The following is a 24,762-nucleotide window of genomic DNA, read 5'->3' on the forward strand; positions in this document are numbered from 1 at the left end:
ATCAAACTTTACATCAGAATCAGGGGATATACTGTATGGTGATTAACATAATATAATAAAATAAAATTAATAAAAAAAAAAGAAAGCTGGGGTGGCAATCCTTATTCAGAAAAATTAGATTTTAAACTAAAGACTGTAATAAGAGATGAGGAAGAACACTATATCATACTTAAAGGGTCTATCTAACAAGAAGATCTAACAATTGTAAATATGCCCCTAACATGGGAGCAGCCAATTATATAAGCCAATTAATACCAAAATCAAAGAAACACATTGACAATAATACAATAATAGTAGGGGACTCTAGCACCCCCCCTCACTGAAATGGACAGATCATCTAAGAAAAAGATCAACAAGGAAATAAGGGCTTTCAGTGACACACTTGACCAGATGGACTTCACGGATATATTCTGAACATTCCATCCCAAAGCAACAGAATATACATTCTTCTCCTGTGCACATGGAACATTCTCCAGAATACATCACATCCTGGGTCACAAATCAGGTCTCAACCAGTACCAAAAGACTGGACCACAATGCTTTGAAACTCGAACTCAATCACAAGAGGAAAGTTAGAAAGAACTTGAATACATGGAAGCTAAACAGCATCCTACTAAAGAATGAATGGGTCAACAGGAAATTGAAGAAGAACTAAAAAAATTCATGGAAACAAATGAAAATGAAAACACAACTGTTCAAAATCTTTGGGATGCAACAAAGGTGATCCTAAGAGGAAAGTATATAGGAATACAAGCCTTTCTCAAGAAACACAAAAGGTCTCAAATACACAACCTAACCCTACACCTAAAGGAGCTGAAGAAAGAACAGCAAATGAAGCCTAAACCCAGCAGAAGAGAAATAATAAACATTAGAGCAGAAATTAATGAACTAGAAACCAAAAGGACAGTAGAACAAATCAATGAAACTAGGAGCTGGTTCTTTGAAAGAATTAATAAGATTGATAAACACTTGGCCACACTTATCAAAAAGAAAAGAAAAAGGATCTAAATAAATAAAATCATGAATGAAAGAGGAGAGATCACAACCAACACCGAAGAAATACAAACAATTAAAAGAACATATTATGAGCAACTATATGACAACAAATTAGACAATCTGGAAGAAATGGATGCCAAACTACCAAAACTGAACCATGAAGAAATAGAAAACATGAACAGACCCATAACCAGCAAGGAAATTGAAACAGTAATCAAAAAATCTCCCAAAAAACAAGAGCCCAGGGCCAAATAGCTTCCCAGGGGAAGTCTACCAAACATTTAAAGAAGAATTAACACCTATTCTTCTGAAACTGTTCCAAAAAATAGAAATGGAAGGAAAACTGCCAAACTTGTTTTATGAGGCTAGCATTACCTTGATTCCAAAACCAGACAAAGACCCCATCAAAAAGGAAAATTACAGACCAATATCCCTGATGAACATGGATGCAAAAATTTTCACCAAAATACTAGCCAATAGGATCCAACAGTACATTAAAAGGATTATTCACCACAACCAAGTGGGATTTATTCCTGGGCTGCAAGGTTGGTTCAACATCCTCAAATCAATCAACGTGATACAGTACATTAATAAAAGAAAGAACAAGAACCATATGATACTCTCAATAGATGCAGAAAAAGCATTTGACAAAGTATAGCATCCTTTCTTGATTAAAACTTTTCACAGTGTAGAGATTGAGGGTACATACCTCAATATCATAAAAGCCACCTATGAAAAACCCACAGCGAATATCATTCTCAATGGGGAAAAACTGATAGCTTTTCCCCTAAGGTCGGGAACACGGCAGGGATGTCCACTATCACCACTGCTGTTCAACATAATACTAGAAGTCCTAGCCTCAGAAATCAGACAACAACAACAACAAAAAATAAAAGGCATCCAAATTGACAAAGAAGAAGTCAAACTCTCACTCTTTGCAGATGATATAATACTTTATGTGGAAAACCCAAAAGAGTCCACCCCAAAACTGCTAGAACTCATACAGGAATTCAGCAAAGTGGCAGGATATAAAATTAATGCACAGAAATCAGTTGCATTTCTATACATCAACAACAAGACAGAAGAAAGAGAAATGAAGGAGTCGATGCCATTTATAACTGCACCCAAAACCATAAAATACCTAGGAATAAATCTAACCAAAGAGACAAAGAATCTGGGGCGCCTGGGTGGCACAGCGGTTAAGCGTCTGCCTTCGGCTCAGGGCGTGATCCCGGCGTTATGGGATTGAGCCCCACATCAGGCTCCTCTGCTATGAGCCTGCTTCTTCCTCTCCCACTCCCCCTGTTTGTGTTCCCTCTCTCACTGGCTGTCTCTATCTCTGTCAAATAAATAAATAAAATCTTTAAAAAAAGAGAGAGAGACAAAGAATCTGTACTCAGCAAACTATAGAATACTCATGAAAGAAATCAAAGAAGATACAAAGAAATGGAAAAAAGTTCCATGCTCATGGATTGGAAGAACAAATATTATGAAAATGTCTATGCTACCTAGAGCAATCTACACATTTAATGCAATCCCTATTAAAATACCATCAACATTTTTCACAGACCTGGAACAAATAATCCTAAAATTTGTATGGAACGAGAAAAGACCCCGAATAGCCAGAGGAATGTTGAAAAAAAAAAAAAAAAGCTGGTAGCATCATTATTCCAGACTTCAAGCTCTATTACAAAGCTATAATCATCAAGACAGTATGGTACTGGCACAAAAATAGAAACATAGATCAATGGAACAGAATAGAGAATCCAGAAATGGACCCTCAGCTCTATGGTCAACTAACCTTCGACAAAGCAGGAAAGAATATCCAGTGGAAAAAAGACAGTCTCTTCAACAAATGGTGCTGGGAAAATTGCACAGCCACATGCAGAAGAATGAAACTGGACCATTTCCTTACACCATACAGAAAAACAGACTCAAAATGAATGAAAGATCTAAATGTGAGACAGGAATCCATCGAAATCCTTGAGGAGAACACAGGCAGCAACTTCTTTGACCTCAGCCACAGCAACTTCTTCCTAGACACATCACCAAAAGTAAGTGAAGCAAGGGCAAAAATGAACTATTGGGACCTCATCAAGATAAAAAGCTCTTGCACAGCAAAGGAAACAGTCAACAAAACCAAAAGACAACCAACAGAATGGGAGAAAATATTTGCAAAAATGACATATCAGATAAAGGGCTAGTATCCAAAATCTGTAAAGAACTTATCAAACTCAACACCCAAGGAACAAATAATTCAATCAAGAAATCAATAAATGGTGCTGGGAAAATTGGACAGCTACATGCAAAAGAATGAAACTTGACCACTCTCTCACACCATACACAAAGATAAACTCCAAATGGATGAAAGACCTCGATGTGAGACAGGAATCCATCAAAATCCTAGAGGAAAACATAGGCAGCAACCCCTTTGACATCGGCCACAGCAACTTTTTCATGACACATCTCCAAAGGCAAGAGAAACAAAAGAAAAAATGAACTTGTGGGACTTCATCAAGATAAAGAGCTTCTGCACAGCCAAGGAAGCAGTCAAAAAAACTAGGAGGCAGCCCACGGAATGGGAGAAGATATTTGCAAATGACGCTACAGATAAAAGACTGGTATCCAAAATCTACAAAGAACTTCTCAAACTCAATACACAAGAAACAAATAAACAAATCAAAAAATGGGCAGAAGATATGAACAGACACTTTTCCAAGGAAGACATACAAATGGCTAACAGACACATGAAAAAATGTTCAAAATCATTAGCCATCAGGGAAATTCAAATCAAAACCACATTGAGATACCACCTTACACCAGTTAGAATGGCAAAGATTGACAAGGCAGGAAACAACAAATGTTGGAGAGGATGTGGAGAAAGGGGATCCCTCCTACATTGTTGGTGGGAATGCAAGTTGGTACAGCCACTTTGGAAAACAGTATGGAGGTTCCTCAAAAAGTTAAAAATAGAGCTACCCTATGATCCAGCCATTGCGCTACTGGGTATTTACCCCAAAGATACAGATGTAGTGAAGTGAAGGGCCATATGCACCCCAGTGTTCATAGCAGCATTGTCCACAATAGCTAAATCGTGGAAGGAGCCGAGATGCCCTTCAACAGATGAATGGATTAAGAAGATGTGTTCCATATATACACTGGAATATTACTCAGCTATCAGAAAGAATTATTTCTGAACATTTGCTACAACATGGACGGCACTGGAGGAGATAATGCTACGCGAAATAAGTCAAGCAGAGAAAGACAATTATCATATGGTTTCACTCATTTATGGAACATAAGAAGTGGGAAGATCGGTAGGAGAAGAAAGGGAAGAAGAAAGGGGGGGTAAACAGAAAGGGGAATGAAGCATGAGAGACTATGGACTCTGGGAAACAAACTGAGGGCTTCAGAGGGGCGGGGGTGGGGGAATGGGATAGGCTGGTGATGGGTATTAAGGAGGGCACGTATTGCATGGTGCACTGGGTGTTATACGCAAGTAATGAATCATGGAACTTTACATCAAAAACTAGGGATGTACTGTATGGTGACTAACATAATATAATTTAAAAATATTATTAAAAAAAATAAATGCGCAGAAGACATGAACAGATACTTCTGCAAAGAAAACATCCAAATGGCCAACAGACACATGAAAAAGTGCTCCACATCACAGAGCATCAGGGAAATACAAATCAAAACCACAATGAGATGCCACCTCACCCCAGTCAGAATGGCTAAAATTAATAAGTAAGGAAATGACAGATGCTGGTGAGGATGTGGAGAAAGGGGAACCCTCCTACACTGTTGGTGGGAATACAAGCTGGTGCAGCCACTCTGGAAAACAGTATGGAGGCTCCTCAAAAAGTTGAAAATAGAGCTGCCCTATGACCCAGCAATTGCACTACGGGGTATTTATCCCAAAGATACAAAGGTAGTGATCTGAAGGGGCATGTGCATGCCAATGTTTAGAGTAGCAATGTCCCCAATAGCCAAACTATGGAAAGAGATTAGATGTCCATCGACAGATGAATGGATAAAGAAGATGTGGTATATATATACAACAGAATGTTATGCAGCCATCAAAAAATGAAATCTTGCCATTTGCAACAATGTGGATGCAACAAGCAACAAGCTTATGCTAAGCGAAATAAGCCAATCAGAGAAAGACAATTATCATAAGATCTCACTGATATGTGGAATTTGAGAAACAAGGGGGATCATAGGGGAAGAGAGGAAAAAATGAAACAAGATGAAACCAGAGAAGGAGACCAACCATAAGAAACTCTTAATCTCAGGAAACAAACTGAGGGTTGCTGGAGTGGAGGGGGGTGGGAAGGATGGGGTGGCTGGGTGATGGTCATTGTGGAGGGTATGTGCTATGGTGAGTGCTGTGAATTGTGTAAGACTGATGAATCACAGACCTGTACCCCTGAAACAATACATTATACGTTAATAAATAAATAAATAAAAACAATTCCATTTATAATATGATCAAAAAGAATAACATACTTCAGGAGAAATTTAACCAAAGAAATTCAGTATTTGTGAAGTGAAAACTATAAAACATTGTTGAAAGAAATTAAAGGAGATCTAAATAAATGGAAAAACATCCCATCAAAATTAAAAGCTTTTGTGCTTCAAATGGCACTATCAAGAAAGCGAGACGATAATCCATAGAATGTGAGAAAATATTTGCAAATCACATATCTTTTAAGGAGCTTGTATGTGGAATACATAAAGAACTCTTACAATAAAAGACAAAAAACCCAATTAAAAAATAGGCAAAAGATCTCTCCAAAGAAGATATAAAAATAGCCAATAAGCACATGAGAAGATACTCAACATCGTTAGTCATTAGGGAAATACAAACCCAAACCACAAAGAAAAAAATAATACCACTTCACTCCCACGAGGATCGCTGTAATAAAACACAGATATAACAAGCATGGGCAAGGATGTAGAGAAACTGGAATCTGTATACAATGCTGGTAAGAATGTAAAATAGTTCAGTTGCTTTGAAGAACAGTTGTAAAGTTCTTCAAAAAGTTAAACATTCAATTAACTAAGATCCAGCAATTCCACTCCTAGGTATATATACAAGAGAGCTGAAAACATGTGTCCTCACAAAAAGTTGCATATGATTGTCCGTAATAGCATTACTCATCATAGCCATAAATGTCCATCAATCGATGGATGGCTATTCAAAATGTAGTATATATCCATACGACAGAATATCATTCAGCTACAAAAAGGGAATAAAGTATTAATACCTGCTACAATACAGATAAACTTCGAAAACATGCTAAGTTAAAGAAACCACACACAAGAGGCCATATGTATGGCTCTATTTCCATTAAGTGTCCAGATAGGCAAAGCTACAGATACTGAAAGTAGATGTGCATTTGCCAGGGGTTGAGAAGAGAGGAGAACAGGGGCTGTTAAGATACAGGATTTCTTTGAGGCCGACGAAAATGTTCTGGAACTAGATAGTGGTGATAGTTGCACATCTCTGTGATATATTAAAAAATCAAAGATTTGTACATTTTAAAAGGGTAGACTTTATGGTGTGTGAGCTAAATCTCATTACAAAGAAAAAAATGACCTAGCTGAGATTTGTATTATACTATGTTATGATCTGGAAGCTTCTGGGGTACTGAGCTGGAGCTAGCTGTAAATCCCCAAAGAAAGGAGTCTGTGGTTGTTTAGTTCTTTTTTGGTTTTGTTTTGTTTTTTTAAGATCTCTTACTAACCCAAGGACCAGTCTCATGGGGAAATGAGCTTGTTTGTGGCTCCCACACTCCAGGCAAGAATACTTGTAGTGATGCTAAATGAAGGGGTCTGTACAACTCCTCCCCACCGCTGTGATAATGAGCTCAAAGAGCATCTTACCGCGACGAGGTTTGCTGCATCCTCTCCACATACAAAGATGGAGAGGGCATGGTGTGCTTGACTAGGAGACAGGAGACCTGTTTTCTAATCTCAGCTCTGCTGTTAACTTGTTTAAGCCTCAATTTCCTTATCTATAAAACAAATGATTGGTACCAAAAGTCTCCTAGATCTTTTCTATCACAGAGATTCCGAGACCTTAGGAAGGAAGTCGCCTTCACCTCCCACTCCTCTACTCCAACACGCTCACCCATAAATAAGAAACGTTCAGCCGTGACAACTGGGCTATCATTTCCGGCCAAAAAGAGATAGGCTTTGTAAGGTGGCTAATGGAAAAAGAACAGAAAAAGAAGTAAAGCCACCCAAGGAATGGGATCCCCAGAGACTGAAATCATCCTATCCAGCCAGGTTCTAGGTCTGTGAGGTTTGCAACTTGGGGACTGCCTCTGTGTGGTCCTGATTCTGTTCACTGGAATGTGGACCTTTGCTCACAGAACACCTACTCGTTACAGCCCAGCCTCAGTGCGTGCCCTTCCCTCTGGCAGCACGGGGCAGGTGTCCATACTGTGCCTTTGCCGAACTGCTCTTCTCTCCCTTCCTCACCAAGTGAATGCCTATCAGACTCCGGCGCTCTCAAAGCATTTGCTAATCCCTCAGGGCATGACTTCGCTGAGTGGAGGGGTCAAGGCCTCTCTAACACCCCACATGGCCAGGGGGACAGATACATGTGCACTGCTGCAGCTCGTACTCTGGGGCTCCTTGCACTCATCTGGTACCAACTGAAAGAAGGGAATGAGGCAGGCTTCAGTCTCTCCTCTGCACACGAGAACTGCCCAACAAAACAAATGCTTGGCAGTTAAGAGAAGGCATCCCCCCTAGGGGGTAGTTCAGCATCCCTCCATTGCTCCCATGGCACAGGGGGTGGGGGTCATGGGCACAACCCGAAGGCTCATCAAACCATCCTCAACCACTCCAAGGCCAAGTGGGCTTCCCCTGCAGACTTCTGGTAACTGCAAGAGTATGTTTTTTTTCTCTCCCCGTTATATTTCCAGGACTTTCTCAGTGTCCTTTATAGCTGGAGTCTCCTTTCCATCTACAGGCCACCCCTCAATCTGATGCTTTTCTCAGTTATCTAACTATAGGAGATGACCACCTCCCAGCATGGCCAACCCATAGGAAAGGGCCCAGGGACGGGTTCAGAGGAGGTAGTAAGGAAAAGCACACCATTCCAGTGCTCCGCCAAAGAACCTACATCTTCCAGTGCTTCAAGCAGCATGCTCATTGGACAGAGAGTCAGATGGCCGTTCCACTCCAGAGGTCTGTTCCCTTCCCACCATGGGGGAGAGGCAGAGCCTACAGGCACCAAGCTCCCCACCCCAGGGATGGGAGCACTTCCCCCAGACACAGTTGAAGAGGTCTGAATGAAAATGTCATGCACAACCCTTCACAAGACTGAGACCACCCATCTCTCTGTTTAACTTAGCTTCTGAAATCATTCTTGATAATGAGATCGGCCATGCCTCTATTTTATTTCCTGCTATACGGTAGATTAAGGAGTAAAGTCCTCTGTGAGAGTGTGCAAAGTCAAAATAACAGTGACCAAGAGGAGCTATTACCTGGAATATGACTTGACTCGCTTCTTGGCCTTCAAAAATGGAAAATGTCATGGGTTCCAGGGGTCCACTAAACTTCCTCTCTTGGCTATATCCAGTTGCCTGTTAAAAAAAGGAAAGACAAAGAGAAAATTGGCGTACCCATCATCACGCAAATGCTCTACCCCTGAGCTGTACCCTACCCATCGTTAGGAATATATACGTGCCTCTTGCTGGCTTTATTACGGCTTCCAGGACTGACACACGAAACACAAAATTCTAACCTAGCCCAAAACAATGCAAAATACAGTCAAAACGGTAGAAAGAGATTTTTTATATTCTTGAGCTTCTACTACGTCAAGATGGCTTCCCATTAGCCCTACACTGTTTTTCTCATTTGACCATTCAAGCAATCACCCTGTGGAGAGAACATTAACACTCCCATGTTACAAGTGAGGCTCACAGAGGTGAAGCTACTTGCCCAGAGTAAATTCCAGAAGTGGCTGACCCGGCACACACATGGGGATCTGACTGAACAAAAGTTTCTATCTTCCCACAAAGCCACTCTGCCTTCTAAAGACCACACGGTTTTATACCAGCTTCTTAAAACACCTCTCCTCTACTCCCATGAGATTCTAAGAACATTTCTGGCAGATGACCATCACCCTACGGTTCACAGTCACTTCAAGGACAACTGAATTTATAAGGGAGAGAAATATGTAGATGTGTTAAGTCCAACGCTTACTCAGCACCCCGTTACGTGGTAAACTGTGGTCAAAGCTGAACCTGAATTTGAACTGTGACTTCAAGAAACACTTTCTGTTTTAACACTTGATTAGCCATCTACACTCATGGAGGAATAAAAAAATAACAAAATGTTTACTTCAAGCACTAGCCCTACAATGTTTCTAGAACCCAAAGCCCCTGAACTTGACAGGCAAGCAGCTTCTGCAGACCCCCAAATCCAGTCTGGAATAGCAGTACATGGTGGCTGGGACAGAGAGAAGAGAAATCAGTATGTGCTGAGCTCAGTCCTAAGAAGTTAGTCCTGACAACAACCTGGGGACAAATTCTTAACTGTTAGCTCTGTTTTCCAAGCAATGAGACTAAGATGCTAAGAGGTGAAGCAATTTGCCCAGGTAGAGACAGGAAGCAGGATTCGTACCTTTGTCTCTGCAATGGGTGTTCTCAGCCACTGTGCCCCACTACCCACCAGAGGGAGCAAAAATGGCCGGGACAACCTAGCAGAAAAACAGGGGCATCGAGGATGTACAGGAGGGTGTGACTCCAACCGTTCCCAGCCCAGGAAGATGGGGAGCATACACAGCCCCTGCCATCCCTCCATCTCCCACCATGACTGTCCCTCTAAAGTGAAGCTGAGCACAACGGGCAGCACATGGAGGTACAGCCAGTCATCAACCCACCCACAGAGGGCACCCTCTAGAATGAGGGACTTAGTACCCATACCCGAAGCTGGGGTCCCCTCCTTCCTGTGTGGTTCTTCAGGTCTCCTAAGTATGTAGAAATCAGAGGTGGGAGATAGGTTAGGACCAGAAGTATAAAAGAGAAGTAGATGGTTTGGGGAGCTGGAGAGGTAAAACCAAGAAAGTAAGAAGAACTAGGGGGAAGAGAATTTGTTTTTTCCACTTCTTTAGGGAGAGCAAGTACACTCTTGGGATGGACATGCTGAGGATAATAATCAGGGTAAGAGTATGGGGAAAGGGCTTCCACTATACTCCTTGGTTCACTGAATCTTGATTAACTTGATACTGGTTGTCTGGCGAATGAGGGCTTTGGAATTTGGTCTCCTCTCCCTCAGAGTTGTAGCAGGCCCATGGACTAGCTGCCCCCAGCCATCGCCCATCTCTCTCCCTTGGGAAGCCAAGAGGTCTCATTCCCAGACTCCCCTGCAGCCATCAGGGCAGCCAAGTGACCCAGTTTGGGCTCATGAAACAAAAGGTGAAGTCTGCTGGGGTTGGGAGGTATGGTCAAGCTTTTATTTTCCCAATGAAAAGGGACAGGTATGGCTAAATTTTTCACCCTCTTCCTGTTGTTCCTACTCAGACAATAGACCTCACGTCTATGGCTGTGGTGGTTGCCATGAAACCATGAGGTGACAGACCAGCTCAAAAGATGGAGGAGCAAAGACAAAGAAGCCCAAGTCTCTGTAACATCACAGAAACGCAAAACTTGACTTGGGCTGTCCACTTGAGGCTTCTTGTTATCTGAGGAAAATCAGCCGCTCCAAAGTTGAACTTCCTGTTGTCTATACTGAGAGCATTCTTAACTGACACAAAAATTGTATAGAGTTCCAGCTCATCAACTCCTTTTAAGGACTATCTTCCTGTGGGGGCTCTTTCTCCCCTATACTCCTTTTCTACATCTTCTCCTCCAGAAGGCAGGACACAAGAACCGGGAGCAGATGTCCAGGCACCCGCCATGGTTGGTACAAGACAAGGGTGGCGCTTTCTGTGAGGCCACTACTTAACAGCAAACGGCCTTCATCAACTTTCTGCTCACGTCAGCAAGCGCCAGTCTTTCAGCGGTTCACACCAGTGATGGCATCCAGACGAAACCCCCACTAGTCAGTATATCTCAGTGGCAAGGTTCAAAGTTGGGTTCTCATAACAGGGCAGCAAACCTCCCTTTGTGTCATGAACATGGCTATCTGGGCTATAAAGATTTCAAAATACATGTGCCTGTCGTGAGTCATCAAGCATACTGCCAGGACTGGGAAAGTCGGTGTGGGGGGTGTGAAAGGAACAGTGGGTCCATACAGGAGTTGGAGGGATAATGCCCACCATCTTGCACAAAGAGGCAAAAGGAAGGGAAGGGAAGGGAACTGACATTCTTTACTGTTCCCGGTGCAACAGCTGTGGGACTCGACCCCCCACACATATCATTTCTTCTGATCCTCAGCAAGATCCGGAAAGTATCTCCAGAGAAGTCCCACAGCAGAGACAGGTAATGTGGGATGAAGACAGCTCTGCTGGACCATCCAGCCGCAACTCTAAGCCACACTGCCACCCTGCCTTCTAGGCCAGCGAAGGACACATGCGGCTGCCAGATCCACCTGCCTGGTAGCCGTCCTCATCGAACTTTCCAGCAAGACTTCTCCGCAGTGATTATAGAGTATTTATGCCAAACTCTTTTTCCTTCTAGAAAATGTGTAATCCCAGGCAAAACTCTAGAGTGGCTTCTCCTTGATTTCTCTGCCTCACTATTCAGCACCCTTCCCAAACCCGGATCACTCACTCACTTTCTCTTCAGGGCCCTTGCAATATATTCACTCAATGTTTCTCACCCCCTATGGAAACCAGGACTCAGAAAAGAAAAGGAGAGTCCCTGGAAGTATGAGATACGTGGCTGGCAATCACTTTGCATTGCTCTCTTTGCTGAATAAAGCCTTACGCTGAAGGAAAGCGCCAACCAAACTTCCAGGCTTCACAGGAGAGGGTTTGGGAGCAGGGGTGGGTGGAGGCGGGAGAGAGAAGTGGCTCCATCCTAGCTCCCCTGCAATCCCACCACACAGGTAGCATCCCCCCCGCCTTCGCCAGACACAGCTGTGCACGGGGCTATCTCCTGGGCAAGGCTCTTGCTGCCAGCAGCAGTTTGGGCCCTGTTTTCTTACTCTAGGTAGAAGTCCCACTGGGCTGAGATTGGAGAGAAGGAAAAATTATATCCAACCTCTTATCGAGGAAAAAAAGTACACATCCCATTCTCAGACAAGATAAGCCCACTAATATCAAATTACCACGACAGAATCTTCTCTTAGATCTCATTATTTCCTAATGTAAGTCCATAATTATATATTTAATTTCTACCCTACTCCTGGCTTGGTGCCATGTGCTGAGGCTACAAAGATGACTACATGATAGTCCTCCTCATGGAAGTCAAGGTCCATCAGAGTGGAGGCACTGAATGTTTAAAATGTTATAGTAAGGGACACTTGCGTGGCTCAGTCAGTTAAGTGTCTGACTCCTGATTTCAGCTCAGGTCTTGATCTCAGGGTCGTGAGTTCACATCCATGCTGGATGTGGAGCCTGCTTTAAAAAAAAAAGTAAAAATAAAATATAGTGCTGTAGTAATAAAAATAACAGCCAATGATAACAATAGCCAATATTTATCCAGTGCTTCAATCGTGCCTGTCACAGATCCAAGGGCTTTATAAATGCATTATCTCATTTAATTGCCACAACAACCAATAAGGCAAGTACTCTCATTAGATCCATTTCACAGGGCAAAAAAACTGAGGTTCAAAGCTTAAGTAACTCACCCAAGTTCCTATGACTAGGAAGTGGCAGTGCCAGTTTTGTACCCCAATCTGACTTTACTGTCACCCTGTGATAACATAGAGAGCAAAGGACATCTGAAGGATGAGAAGCATAGAGAAGTCAAGAGGGGATGTTTAGGGGCGCCTGGGTGGTGTGGTCGTTAAGCGTCTGCCTTCAGCTCAGGGCGTGATCCCAGAGTTCTGGGATCGAGCCCCACGTTAGGCTCTTCTGCCATGAGCCTGCTTCCTCCTCTCGCACTCCCCCTGCTTGTGTTCCCTCTCTCGCTGGCTGTCTCTCTCTGTCAAATAAATAAAATCTTTAAAAAAAAAAAAAAAAGAGGGGATGTTTGCCCTAGTCCTTATGCAGTCCTAGTGACAAGCTTTGAGCCCCCAGTCTGTGCAGAGGCAACTTGCTCATAAAATTTGAACTGTAGCCTCCTCCCCTCCCCCAGGAGGAAGGCTCTATTTCATTCTGTAAATTTTCTGCTGTGAGGGCTCTAGAGGGCTCTCAGGAACTTAAATTCAATGTTATTTCAGGGTCCCAGAAGAAAGGAACCAAGATTTGAGGTGTGAGGATCTAGTAACTTCCTTCTAAGGAGAAGCAAATGCTTCCCCATAATCTTGCTTCCTAATACAACAGACGTTGGGCAAACATATGACCTTTATGAGCCTCGTGAATATAACAAAGTTAGCACCCCACCATCTACCCAAGAACGAGGGCTGGGTGTCTCCTGGTTCCATCCAGCTCCAACCTGTAGAAGCCTATCAGTTGAGAGGGTTGGCTCAACAAATGGCTAAAGACAACTTTTGACCAGAATACTCTAAACCATATATGGGAAGAAAAGCGCAGAGCAGTGTTGAAAATAGAGAAAATGCTTTTCTTAATAATTCAGTGGCAATTTTTCACGGATCAAAGTACAAAGAAAAAGTCAAGATTAAGGGGCATGAACTAATATATACATATATGCACAGACTATGTGTACATATATACTATATACACATTCTAATATATGCTTCAGTATACTTTTCTTCCAGATTCCCTGAGCTATACATGAGGGTCTAAATATGAATACACAGATTTGTTTGAAACCTTGCCCATTAAGTGGTACTGGCTTTTAAGAGCTGAGAAAAAGTACTTGCCTGGTTGAAGGATAGACATATGACTTGTAGCCATTTCACTGGGCAAACTATGTGTCCTTTGTATACAATTTAATTCTGATAGGTTTTTTTAAGTCATGATAATCATTGTCTCCCTGGTATGAGGTAGAAAATGGCAGAAAATATTCTAGCAAATAAATAAAGAACATCCTCTTACCAAATAAAGTGTAAGGAAACACAAGCAATGAAGTGAGACTTGCACCATTGTAGTTTTCTGTATCGAAACTCCTGTGAATAAACCAGAGAATAAAAGTGATCAGTTACCAGTCTGTTAAAATCATGTCTTTTCAGCCAGAAAGGATCATTGGACAATATCCAGCTATAAGCCTGGTAGAATGGGATCACTAAAGACCAGCTTCTTCTCTTCAGGGAACAAGCCAGTCTTCCAGAAGCTTCATAATACCTCATCCATAGCAACACACAAGTCAACATCTCAAAAGAAGCTCATGGTAATTACATTTCTTTAACTGCTTCACTTTATTATAATCGTCTCCATTTACAGGTCTTAAATGATAGAAAAGAGGTATAGTTTTCACTTTGATGATATGCATGGGAAAGACATGTTTTGGCAAATGCCAGGATAGCTAGATACTAATATTTTCATGGTTCTGATTCAAAGCTGCAAATACGTGAGATTCCTCAAGCAGAAAGAACACAAGAATGTTCACAGTCCTTCATTCAAAGCCCTCACCAGCCACCCTTTGGTCTTCTCAACATTGTTGTCAACTGGGCAATTCGCCTCAGGAAAAAGTGTACTTGTCATTACTCCAAAAGCAGCCAAATAAGAATCCAAACTCTGTCCTTACTCTCTTCTGTTCAGTATTATTTTTCCTTTCTTTCTTGTGGCTTCACAGTTTTTAGAAATTATAACTTTCACCCTGAGACACATCATGACTAACTGATTTTAAGATCTGATACAAATTTTCCACCTGGCCTGTAAAGCAAGGTTGTTGCCTATCGCAATGCTGGCCCGCCAAAGCAATACCAAAAGATTGGCAAAATGAGAAACGCATTCATTTCACTAAAATTCTGATCACTTCATTATCTCTACAGATTAAAGGTGATCCTGGTTTACTGTTCCATCTTTTCCTTTCTTTCTTTTTCTTTTTTTACGTTTTCCCACATTGAATTTATCTCACTAATATAATCAGCATGAAAAAATGGTTATTGAAATTCTAACCACTCTAAAACTGTAGTCCCTGAAATTTTTTAATTTCTTACATTTGGATAGCTTATATTTGAACTTCAAAAAGGTAAAAGCACTATCCCATTTTAGCCTCACAAATGCCACAAATGCCCTGGGAGATAAAGATAGAAATAAGCATTTATTAAGTATCATCTATGAGGTAGATTTGGGGAGGGGCCTTTACAAACAGTGTAACAGTGGTGTAGACAGTGGATTCTGAGTCAGAAAGACTGGACCAGAAACCCAGCCCTACCTTTCATGAGCTGTGCTGCTACGCGTATACCACTTAATTTCCCTGTGCCTCAGTTTCCTCAAACAGAAAATACATAGCAATAGCTCAATAAAAAAATGTGTGAGTTTCTCATGGACATGATGAGTTAGGAAATATTATACTTCTTTTATTTAGGAGGACACGGAGGTTCAAAGTTAAGTGATTTGACTAGTACATAGGTAGGAAGGGACGTTGCCATGCTTCCAGCCAGATCTGACAGATCCTAAAGACCCAAACCTCTTTTAACTCTTTCTACCATAGGTAGTATGGGAGCTGTGGAGATACGGATGTACGCACAGAGACACAGATATGCAAAATGTCTATATTGTTTCTACATGCTAAATCCCTGAAGCGACCTTTCCCAAGGTTTTATAGTTATATTAAGGAAGAGCCAGGATTAAAACCCTTCAGGACAATCAGATTCATAAACCCTGTGAATGTTAAAAAATTAGCTTTTGCAACAGAATTAATGTGGTCATTGTGTTCAAACATCATTTTAGAATTGGCTCATTATCTTAAACACAAACAAGACATTTTTCTACTCCTTTAGACTGCTTATGTGGTGTGGAGACCCATGGAAATAAATAACAATGTCAGGCTCTAGCATACAGCGATATGGAATGTGTAACTGAATAAATTATTAAGTCTAACTCTTTTTGTTTTTTTTGTTTTGTTTCAGTTTTTTTACCTAGCAAAAGGCACATGATCAGCTTGTAAGAGGAGCAGAAATACAGACTGTAAAGGCGCATTTGGGGATCATTTTCCTCAAGCTCCTCAGCATTCGAGAGTTTTCAAAGACTCGTCCCCAACTTACTCTTCCAGCCTTATCTCCCATTCCCTTCCCGCACTCAGGAACGCTATCTACGGCGATGGACTCTGTACCCTGAGCCTTCCTGCCTCCATGCTTTGGCACTTGCTGCCCACCCCACCCAGCACGAGGCCAGCTGGAGTAAATGGACAGTCAATATTTGCATCAGGAAGTTGGCCTGAGGTTGTCCTTCCTCACCTCTACGTGTTCCACTTGTCATACCTTACCGTCTACGTCCAACTTGTCCGTTGATTTTAAAAGCGCTGAATTAGGGGCGCCTGGGTGGCACAGCGGTTAAGCGTCTGCCTTCGGCTCAGGGCGTGATCCCGGCGTTATGGGATCGAGCCCCACGTCAGGCTCTTCCACTATGAGCCTGCTTCTTCCTCTCCCACTCCCCCTGCTTGTGTTCCCTCTCTCACTGGCTGTCTCTATCTCTGTCAAATAAATAAATAAAATCTTTAAAAAAAAAAAAAGCGCTGAATTATTATGAAAAGCTTCTCTCATAGGACAGATCCTGTGCTAAGAAGTGGGATAACCCAATAAGGGGTACAGAGTCTGCCATCATGGAGTTAGAGCCCAGCTCCTACTTCTTCATGAAATCTTGCCTGACTTCCAGCCGCAAGTGTCTTCCTCTTGAAGCCCCTCCTGCCTGGATTTTTTTTTTTTTATCGTTTATTCCTATATCTGTGTTATTGCCTGTACTAGAAAACAAAATCCTTCAAGGCAGAGGCCTTATGTTTAAAAGTTTTTTAAACTTTTTTAAACTCACAGCTTGTCATGCGGTGCCTTGCATATATTAAGCCCTCAACAGATGTTTGTTGAATTCTAAAACATTTTAATTATCTGTCGGTGATCTGTTATGAATTTGTCCAATCTATAAGAGCTTTCAGAATAAACATAAAGTGTTCAAGGAAACTAATTTGAGATTTAAAGATTTGTTTTGATGCAAAGTAATAAATTTTTATTGTCGATGAAAAGTGTCGCTCCTCTTTTAAATACAATAACAGATTTCTGCTCAGTAAATAGGTTAAGAACTGGTGGATACATAGCCTCTCTTCTTGAACTGATTTCTTAGTGCTTTTAATCTTCCAAAGACATACACTGAATGATAGAAAAGCAAATACAAATAAAATGAATGCCTTATTTTCATCAGATACTCAGGCCACCGTCTGGGATGTTTCAAGGAATTTGAACAGTAGAAGTAGCAATGCACTTAGCCTTGATTTTGTCGTTTACAGTTCGTCTCATCCCTCACAGAGAGGTTTCCAGTGGGAAATGGAAGTAATTGCTTTTCCCACCGCCCTGCCTAGGGTCCCGTGACTCCTCTGCAGACAAATCTAACCCCCGCGGCAGCTGCTGGGAGCACGGACCCCAGAGTTCGACCAGCTGGCTCCTCCAGGACTTGAGTCTACTCATCCGTAAAGCAGGGGTGATCAGAGTACCCACCTGCGAGATTTATGGGGTTCAGTGAGTTCATATGTTCAACGGTGTTTGTTAAATAAAAATTCATTCTGCCATCCCCGTGGGCTTCGTCGGAATTTTGAACATTGTCCTACAGAATGTCTCCTTTCACGCTCCCTGGCTTTCGGTGGCCCCGACAATGAGACAACTCCAGAAGGAGCCTTCACAGCCACATTCTCATGACCAAGTGAAGCGAGGAGTCAAAGCCCCTACCTCCATGCATCCAGGCAAATGGCGCTAACGCGGGGATTCTGCCAGAAGGGGACTTTAGCCTCTCAAACAAGTCTTGCCTCTATTTCCTCTTTGCATGGACATAATTCCACTAACGAGTAGCACATCCTGGATCATAATATTGCTGGAGGGAGAGCACAGTTTGTAGCTAAAACTGCCTAAAACGGCCAAGCCACACACACTTGATAGATTTCCTCACCAACACTACTTGGACAAGGATTGGAGAACATTTCTAAATAATTCAGTGACATTTTATCTAAACTACCTGAAATGGTTGCTACAACCATCTGCTTGGAATTTTTGCTATTTGTTGGGGTTTCCCTCGGGCACAAAGACTAAATTCAGACAGTTTCTATGGCAACTATCTGAGAGGCCAAGCGCATCCTTAGCGACACAGGTCAAAGGTTTTTTGGGGGTGGGAGGGATTTTGAAAAGCCACCATCACTTGCTTTTAATCCTGGACAAATATGGAATCAGGGCTGCTGGCCTTGCTGCCTGGGGCTGATGCCTTGATTCACCACAGCCCACAAAACACAAATCCCCCCACACCCTGAATCAGTGTCCAGCCGGAACAACCACGCAAAGACAGCAGACACTTACTGAAAACAATCAGACTTCTATATGCATTACCTTACTGATTTCTCATAAGAACCCGATGAAGCCGGTACTATCAAAATCTACCTCTTAGAGAGAGAAATTTAAAAAGTGAGGGTCAAAGAAGTTAAGAGACTTGCCCAAGATCACACTGCTGGGCTAGTTTCCACCTATGCAATTATTCATAAACATAATGAGACACCTAGTATCACTTCATCCATCACACATCTTGCCAAAAATTCAAAAAAGCTTTTCTTTTTTCTTTTTCTTTTTCTTTTTCTTTTTTTTTTGGAAAGAGAGAGAGAAAATATGAGTATGGAGGGGCAGAGGGAGAGAGAGAATCTCAAGCAGACTCCACACTCATCATGGAGCCCAACACGGGGCTCAATCTCACGACCCTGAGATCATGACCTGGGCAGAAATCAAGAGCCAGATGTTTCAATGACTGAGCCAACGAGGGGCCCCATTTTTTTTAAAGATTTTATTGATTGATTCTTTCATTCATTCATTCATTCATTCATTGGCAAGAGAGAGAGAAAGAGCATGAGCAGTGGGGCAGAGGGAGAGGGACAAGCCCACTCCCCACTGAGGAGGGGAAATCTGGATATAGAAACACACCAGGAGGGAAGATAATGTGGACACATGAGGGAAGACGGCCATCTACAAGCAGAACGGAGGGGCCATGGTCCTCTGAAGGCCATGACTTTGGATGTCTGGCCTCCAGAACTGAGACAATACATTTCTATTGTTCAAGCCATCCCATCACTGGTGCTTTGTTATGCCAGCCCTAGCAAACTCATACCCCAAGCAACTCTGGTTTTGACTGAGAAAGGCACCACCATTCCAGGATAGAGGAGGCCTCGGACAAGGCTGTGTTCAGTTATTACACATGAAATACCCACGGCATCTCAGGGGTCCACTCAAGGCTTGATTAATTCTCCTGCTGTGTTCCAATTCCTCCAAGAGGCATTTTTAGACACTCTTGTCATTTCCCCATTTATCTGAGTAAGGACAAGGAATTTCTAGGTCCCAGGTCTCCAAACTTTCAATAACTCAACACACAAGCATCGATTTTCTCCCCTTGCAAAAAGCTCAGTGATAGGCAAACCTTAAATAGAGTTAGTCATCTCTCATCCTTTAAAAAAAAAAAAAGGCATTAAGGGCTTTGAATTCAAGTAATTTACCCTGCTCAAAGGTTGAACTATGCATTTCCAAAGAACAAAGAAGGTGCAGGAGGAGAGGACTAGAAAATGTGTTTTCAAATATCATAGGTGATGTGGGCAGGAAAGGATGTGACTAGAATTCATAATACCACCAGGACCAAACAGCACTACAGACCCTGTGCACCCTTGATCGCACCTCTGCACGGTATATTCCTAAGAGCGGCATAAATTATAAAGCAAATCCAGATATGAATAAAGATCAGATTAAAAGCCTGCTCCCACCATTGTTCATCAAGTAATGTTCAGATCAAATCATGCCCATCTTTTTGGTCTCACTCGCAAATCTCTGGCACCAAGAATATCTATTAAGGTTTAAAAAAATCACAGGAAGATCCGAGTGATTTGCATGCACTCTTAGCAAATTAGAGACCCAATTAAAGTGGCCATTAACAAGCTAGAAATAAACAGGCAGACATAAAAGCAAGGCTGCTGCCTCATACTTCAGACTGCTTTAGGAGGGAGGGAGGGAGGGAGGGAGGGAGGAAGGAAGGAAGGAAGGAAGGAAGGAAGGAAGGAAGGAAGGAAGGAAGGAAGGAAGAAAAGGAGGGATGGATGTATCCCCACCCCAACACACAAATATAAGCACTTTGGTCTCTCACTAAGCTTTGTAATGTAGATACGCCAGTCTTCCAGTATATGCAAATCTGGATTTACACACATACAAAATTGAGGGTGATTATTTGTTGTATCATAGGTTCATGGTCAGATGAATGGGCTCATGAAAGATATATGCTCCCCAGGGCGCCTGGGTGGCTCAGTTGGTTAAGCATCTGCCTTTGGCTCAGGTCATGATCCCAGGGTCCTGGGATCGAGCCCCACATCGGGCTCCCTGCTCAGTGGAGAGCCTGCTTCTCCCTTCCCTCTGATGCTCTCCCTGCTTATGTTCTCTCTCTCTCTCTCTCCCCCCCCCCCCCCCCCCCCGTCAAATAAATAAAATCTTCAACAACGACAACAACAAAAAAGATACATGCGCCCCCCCAGGACTTAAAATGTTTTAAATCTATACTATCAATTTAAATATGAATTACTACCATAATTATTCTTATGAAAGAAAAAATGAGCTCTAAGGAGTATTTTGATACCTGTGTTTAAGCTCATTCCTGGCTAGCTTTCATTCCACCCAACACTCCCTGGAAGTGAGTGAGGGAAGGGGAAACTCCCCTCAGAGCCACACACAGTGCCCAGCCCTGAATGAAAGCATAGTCAGGGTAGGTCAAAGGGAAGGGAGGCGCCCTCATGGGAACAGGTGAATATCTAGCCCTGGTGCTTCCCTGACGTCTCGAGCAGGCTGGCAGTAAGAACGTCAGTGCTGAATTCCCTGTGGTGTGCAGGTTTATACCTCAGAAACCCTAGGAGGAAGCGAGAGAAGAATCTGCTTTCCTCCCTCCATGCCAGAACATCATAAGGGCCTTCCCTGGCCTGAAGAGGAAGGTAGGAATCACTATGTCTCATAAAAGATGGCTTCATTATTTTTGACAAAGTGTTTCCGCATGTATTATACAACAGTTATCTGTGTATCATAAAGCATACAGATCAGCATTTTGTCAAGATAATAAAATCACACATTCTGTCCTTAGAAATTCAGTATGAGGTAAATCTGAATTAGATTTCATCCCATCGGGTTTAGACATGGAGATTAAAACAAAACAAAACAAAAATCCCCCAAACACTTGCTGTAATGCTAGCTCATTTGTAAAGTAGCCCGGAGGCAAGGATTCACGTGACGAAAATGTACAGTCATGCCATGTGGCAGGTTCACTTTCTAATCCCTGTAATTAGACCATAATTGACAACTGGGATGGGCAAGAGAGTCAAAGAAAAATGAATTTGATTCTATCTTCCTAATACCATGCCTCTATGCTATCTCATTCATGAGTTAGTTTTCTTTAGTTGAAAAAAATTTTTTTTAATTAGCTGGCATTTTATGAGCATTTACTAAGTTAAGCACTTTGGACAACTTATTTCATTTAAATAGCACAACAATCCTCTAAGGTAAGTTGTGTTGTCATCCTACAGGAAAGGAAACTGAGCTCAGAGAGGGTGAGGAAGGGGTGCCAATCTGACCACAGAGGCTGAGCACAAATCCCTCCCGGTGGTGCTCATCCCTAGTTTAAGCCTTCCTGAAGAGCGCAAATCAACCATTTTGACTTCTGTCTCCTTCTCAAGAACACAGGTCTTAATGTTTGAAGATAATTAAAATATGGTAAGAAATTACTGATTCAGACTATCATGGATGAGAGGATTCGGCATGTCAGTCATACATAGAATCTTTTAAGATAAATCGAGTTTTCTTTGTGCCATATACACAATAACCAGGTATAGCTTGGGCTGTTACGTATGCTTAAGTGAAAATCAACTTTTTTTAATACCCCAACCAATAAATAAATATGTTTTTATTACATTTATATTTACTGTACCTCCATAAACATTTCTGTTTGTTCTCACAAGTAACAAATAGGTAGATAGATATTCCTGTAACAAACTGAGGTACTTTTCTCTTGTGGAATCGGTGAGTAAACCATAGAATGAGCCCCAATCTAGGGTCAAGACCAGGGATTTCTGAATGAATCCAATTTTATGTCAACGATTAAATCTATATATGCTTACCCATGTAAACTTAGACCCATAAAAGCCCTTGTTTGTGAGCCTTTGGAGAAAGGGGCATGATGACTCATGCTCAGCTTTTCTTCTCAGAGTAATCTCTTTTAACATGGAAGAAACATGGGGGCACGTTCTCCTTTCCAGAAAGTTCTTTTGACAACAGACTAGGAAGTTGGGTTTCTGCCAGCATATATTTTGCTTTTTACAAAAGAAGGGAGGTGGGGGCACCTGGGTGGCTCAGTCGGTTGAGTGTCCCACTCTTGATTTCAGCTCAGGTCATGATCTCGTGATCCTGGAATTGGCCTGGCTCCATGCTCAGTGGGGAGTTTGCCTGAAGATCCCCAACCTCTCCCTCTGCCCCTCCTCCCCCCCAAATGCTCTCTCTGTCTCTCTAAAGTAAGTGAATAAGTCTTTAAAAAAAAAAAAAAGAAGAAGAAGAGGAAGAAGGGAGGAGGCACAGGAAATGCAACCTTCACCTTGAATAACAGTGACTTTTCCCAGGGGTCATCTAGGCAAGTGTCCAAGGACGCCACACCCACACCTCACCAGAACTTACACAGTTGACCCTTATACAACTCAAGGATTAGGGGCACTAAACCCCTGCACAGTCAAAAATCTGCCTACAGCTTCTGACTCTCCAAAACCTTAACGACTAACAGCTACTGTTGACAGGAAGCCCTACTGATAACATAACCAGTCAATCAACACATATTTTCTATGTTATATGTATTAGATATTGTGTTCTTACCACAAAGTAAGCTGGAGAAAAGAAAATCTCCATCTCTCTCACGACCCTGAGATCATGACCTGAGCTGAAATCAAGAGTCCAGCTTAACCAACTGAGCCACCCAGGCGCCCCTAACACTTGAACTTTCTAATGGAGAGGAGAGCTAACATTCATCAAACATCTACCACATGGCAAGCAATATACCGAACTCTTTGCAAGCATATCTAATTTACTCTCCCAACTGCTTGGTTATGCAAGTAGCTCCATTTTATAGATGAGAAAATTAAGGTTCAGGGAGCTTAAGCAATCTGCTCAGTGCCCACAGGCTGGTAAATGATGAAACTGGCCTAACCCATCTGCCCAACCCTGAAGACTCATAAAGTCTACACCCTGCAATCTGCAATAAACCCTCACTCAGCAAAAGACACTTCACTTCCTGGTGAGAGGTGAACATTGTCCATTTTTCCTTGTCACCTAAACGTGCTTTCTTTTTCTTTTAAATTATTTTTCACTTACTAAGTTTTTAAAGAAAAATAAAAACAAGAAAATATCAGAGAATGTGTCGCCCTTCCAATCTCCTGTTGAGCATCTCCCATTGCCGAGTGCAGCTGTCCCCAGAAAGTCCCCCACAATAAAGGAAAAACCAAGACAGAGGCAGAGACCGGACCTTGGAAGACACAACAAGCTGTATACAACTTGACATCTCAAAACAATCACTTGTTAGCAGATGGGACATCCAGCACCAAGCTGGAAAGAAGCACCAAAAGCTGACCAACACACACACCAAGTCTTGCTCTCCCAGTTGTGAAGGCGGGTCTGTCCCTCTGTTTTCAATTCTTATGTCCAATACTTTTAAGAAAGGGTTTCTTTTCTCCTAGGCATTTCCCCTCCCCCACTGTGGCCCAGACAGTCCTAATAATCTGAAATTGAACTTCATTCTCTGAGAAGTAGATAGAATGTTCATTTGTTGAAGACCACATCAGAGATGACACTGCGTAAGAATGAGATTCCAACCCTGATTTCTAGAATACAGAGCCCCAGAGCATCTTAGGACTAGGCACTTTTATGTTTTAATCACAAAGAATGGGTATAACACTCATTTAAACATCCCCAAACTCCATCTTTCCTTTAATTCCACAGTCAACCTTGATCCAACCAAAGCCACTTCATTAAATAAATTTATAAAACGGGGAGACTAGTGAAAAGAAACCTTAAAAGAAACTGTGCTCCCTAAGTAAAACTTGCACACTGAGAATAAACATCCCTCCCCTTCCCAGCCACATAGCACCTTCAAGGAATAAATTTGTCCAGCAACTTCTTAAGTCCCCCCTTCCACCATCTATTTTGTCATTCTTGAAGAAGTACATTATCAACATAGTTAAGACATGTCAACTCTTACCTTTCCGTAAGTAAATAACAAAACGGTTGTTAAAAGTTATTTTCTTCCATTCAGCTGTTGAGACTCTTGCTGGGGCTTGAGAATCTCCCCGGAGAACACTCCCTTTACACTGCTCTGCTTGCCCAACCTCTCCCTTCACCTTCAGTCAAACATTAACCATCAACTGGCTTTATTGATTCCCAGGAGTCATCAGATGTCATAAAAGGTATCATTATATTCACTACAGAAAAGAAGTGGGTTTGTACCAAAAGAAGCTAATTCAAACCCAATACCTCTCCAAGCAGGTGTCTGAAATTTTTGGATGCAGAGAAGTAAATCAGAAGACAAAAAGAAGTTAAAGTGGAGAAACTTTC

At 42.1% G+C, this 24,762-nt stretch overlaps 1 protein-coding gene across 1 annotated transcript in view; it reads right to left on the bottom strand.

Moving 5' to 3' along the window:
* CDH17 (cadherin 17) overlaps positions 1-24,511 on the bottom strand; it is a 64,692-nt gene extending 40,181 nt beyond the window's left edge. Inside the window, exons 1-3 of the mRNA XM_034668866.1 lie at positions 24,410-24,511; positions 14,066-14,136; positions 8,502-8,600 (exon numbers count right to left, since the gene is read on the bottom strand). Coding sequence (XP_034524757.1) covers positions 8,502-8,600; positions 14,066-14,113 — 147 coding nt within the window. The 5' untranslated portion in view covers positions 14,114-14,136; positions 24,410-24,511. The remainder of the gene's footprint in view (positions 1-8,501; positions 8,601-14,065; positions 14,137-24,409) is intronic.
* Positions 24,512-24,762: the final 251 nt, after the last annotated feature.

The sequence above is a fragment of the Ailuropoda melanoleuca genome, chromosome 9 (genome assembly GCF_002007445.2).
Source record: "Ailuropoda melanoleuca isolate Jingjing chromosome 9, ASM200744v2, whole genome shotgun sequence".
Classification (NCBI taxonomy): domain Eukaryota; kingdom Metazoa; phylum Chordata; class Mammalia; order Carnivora; family Ursidae; genus Ailuropoda; species Ailuropoda melanoleuca.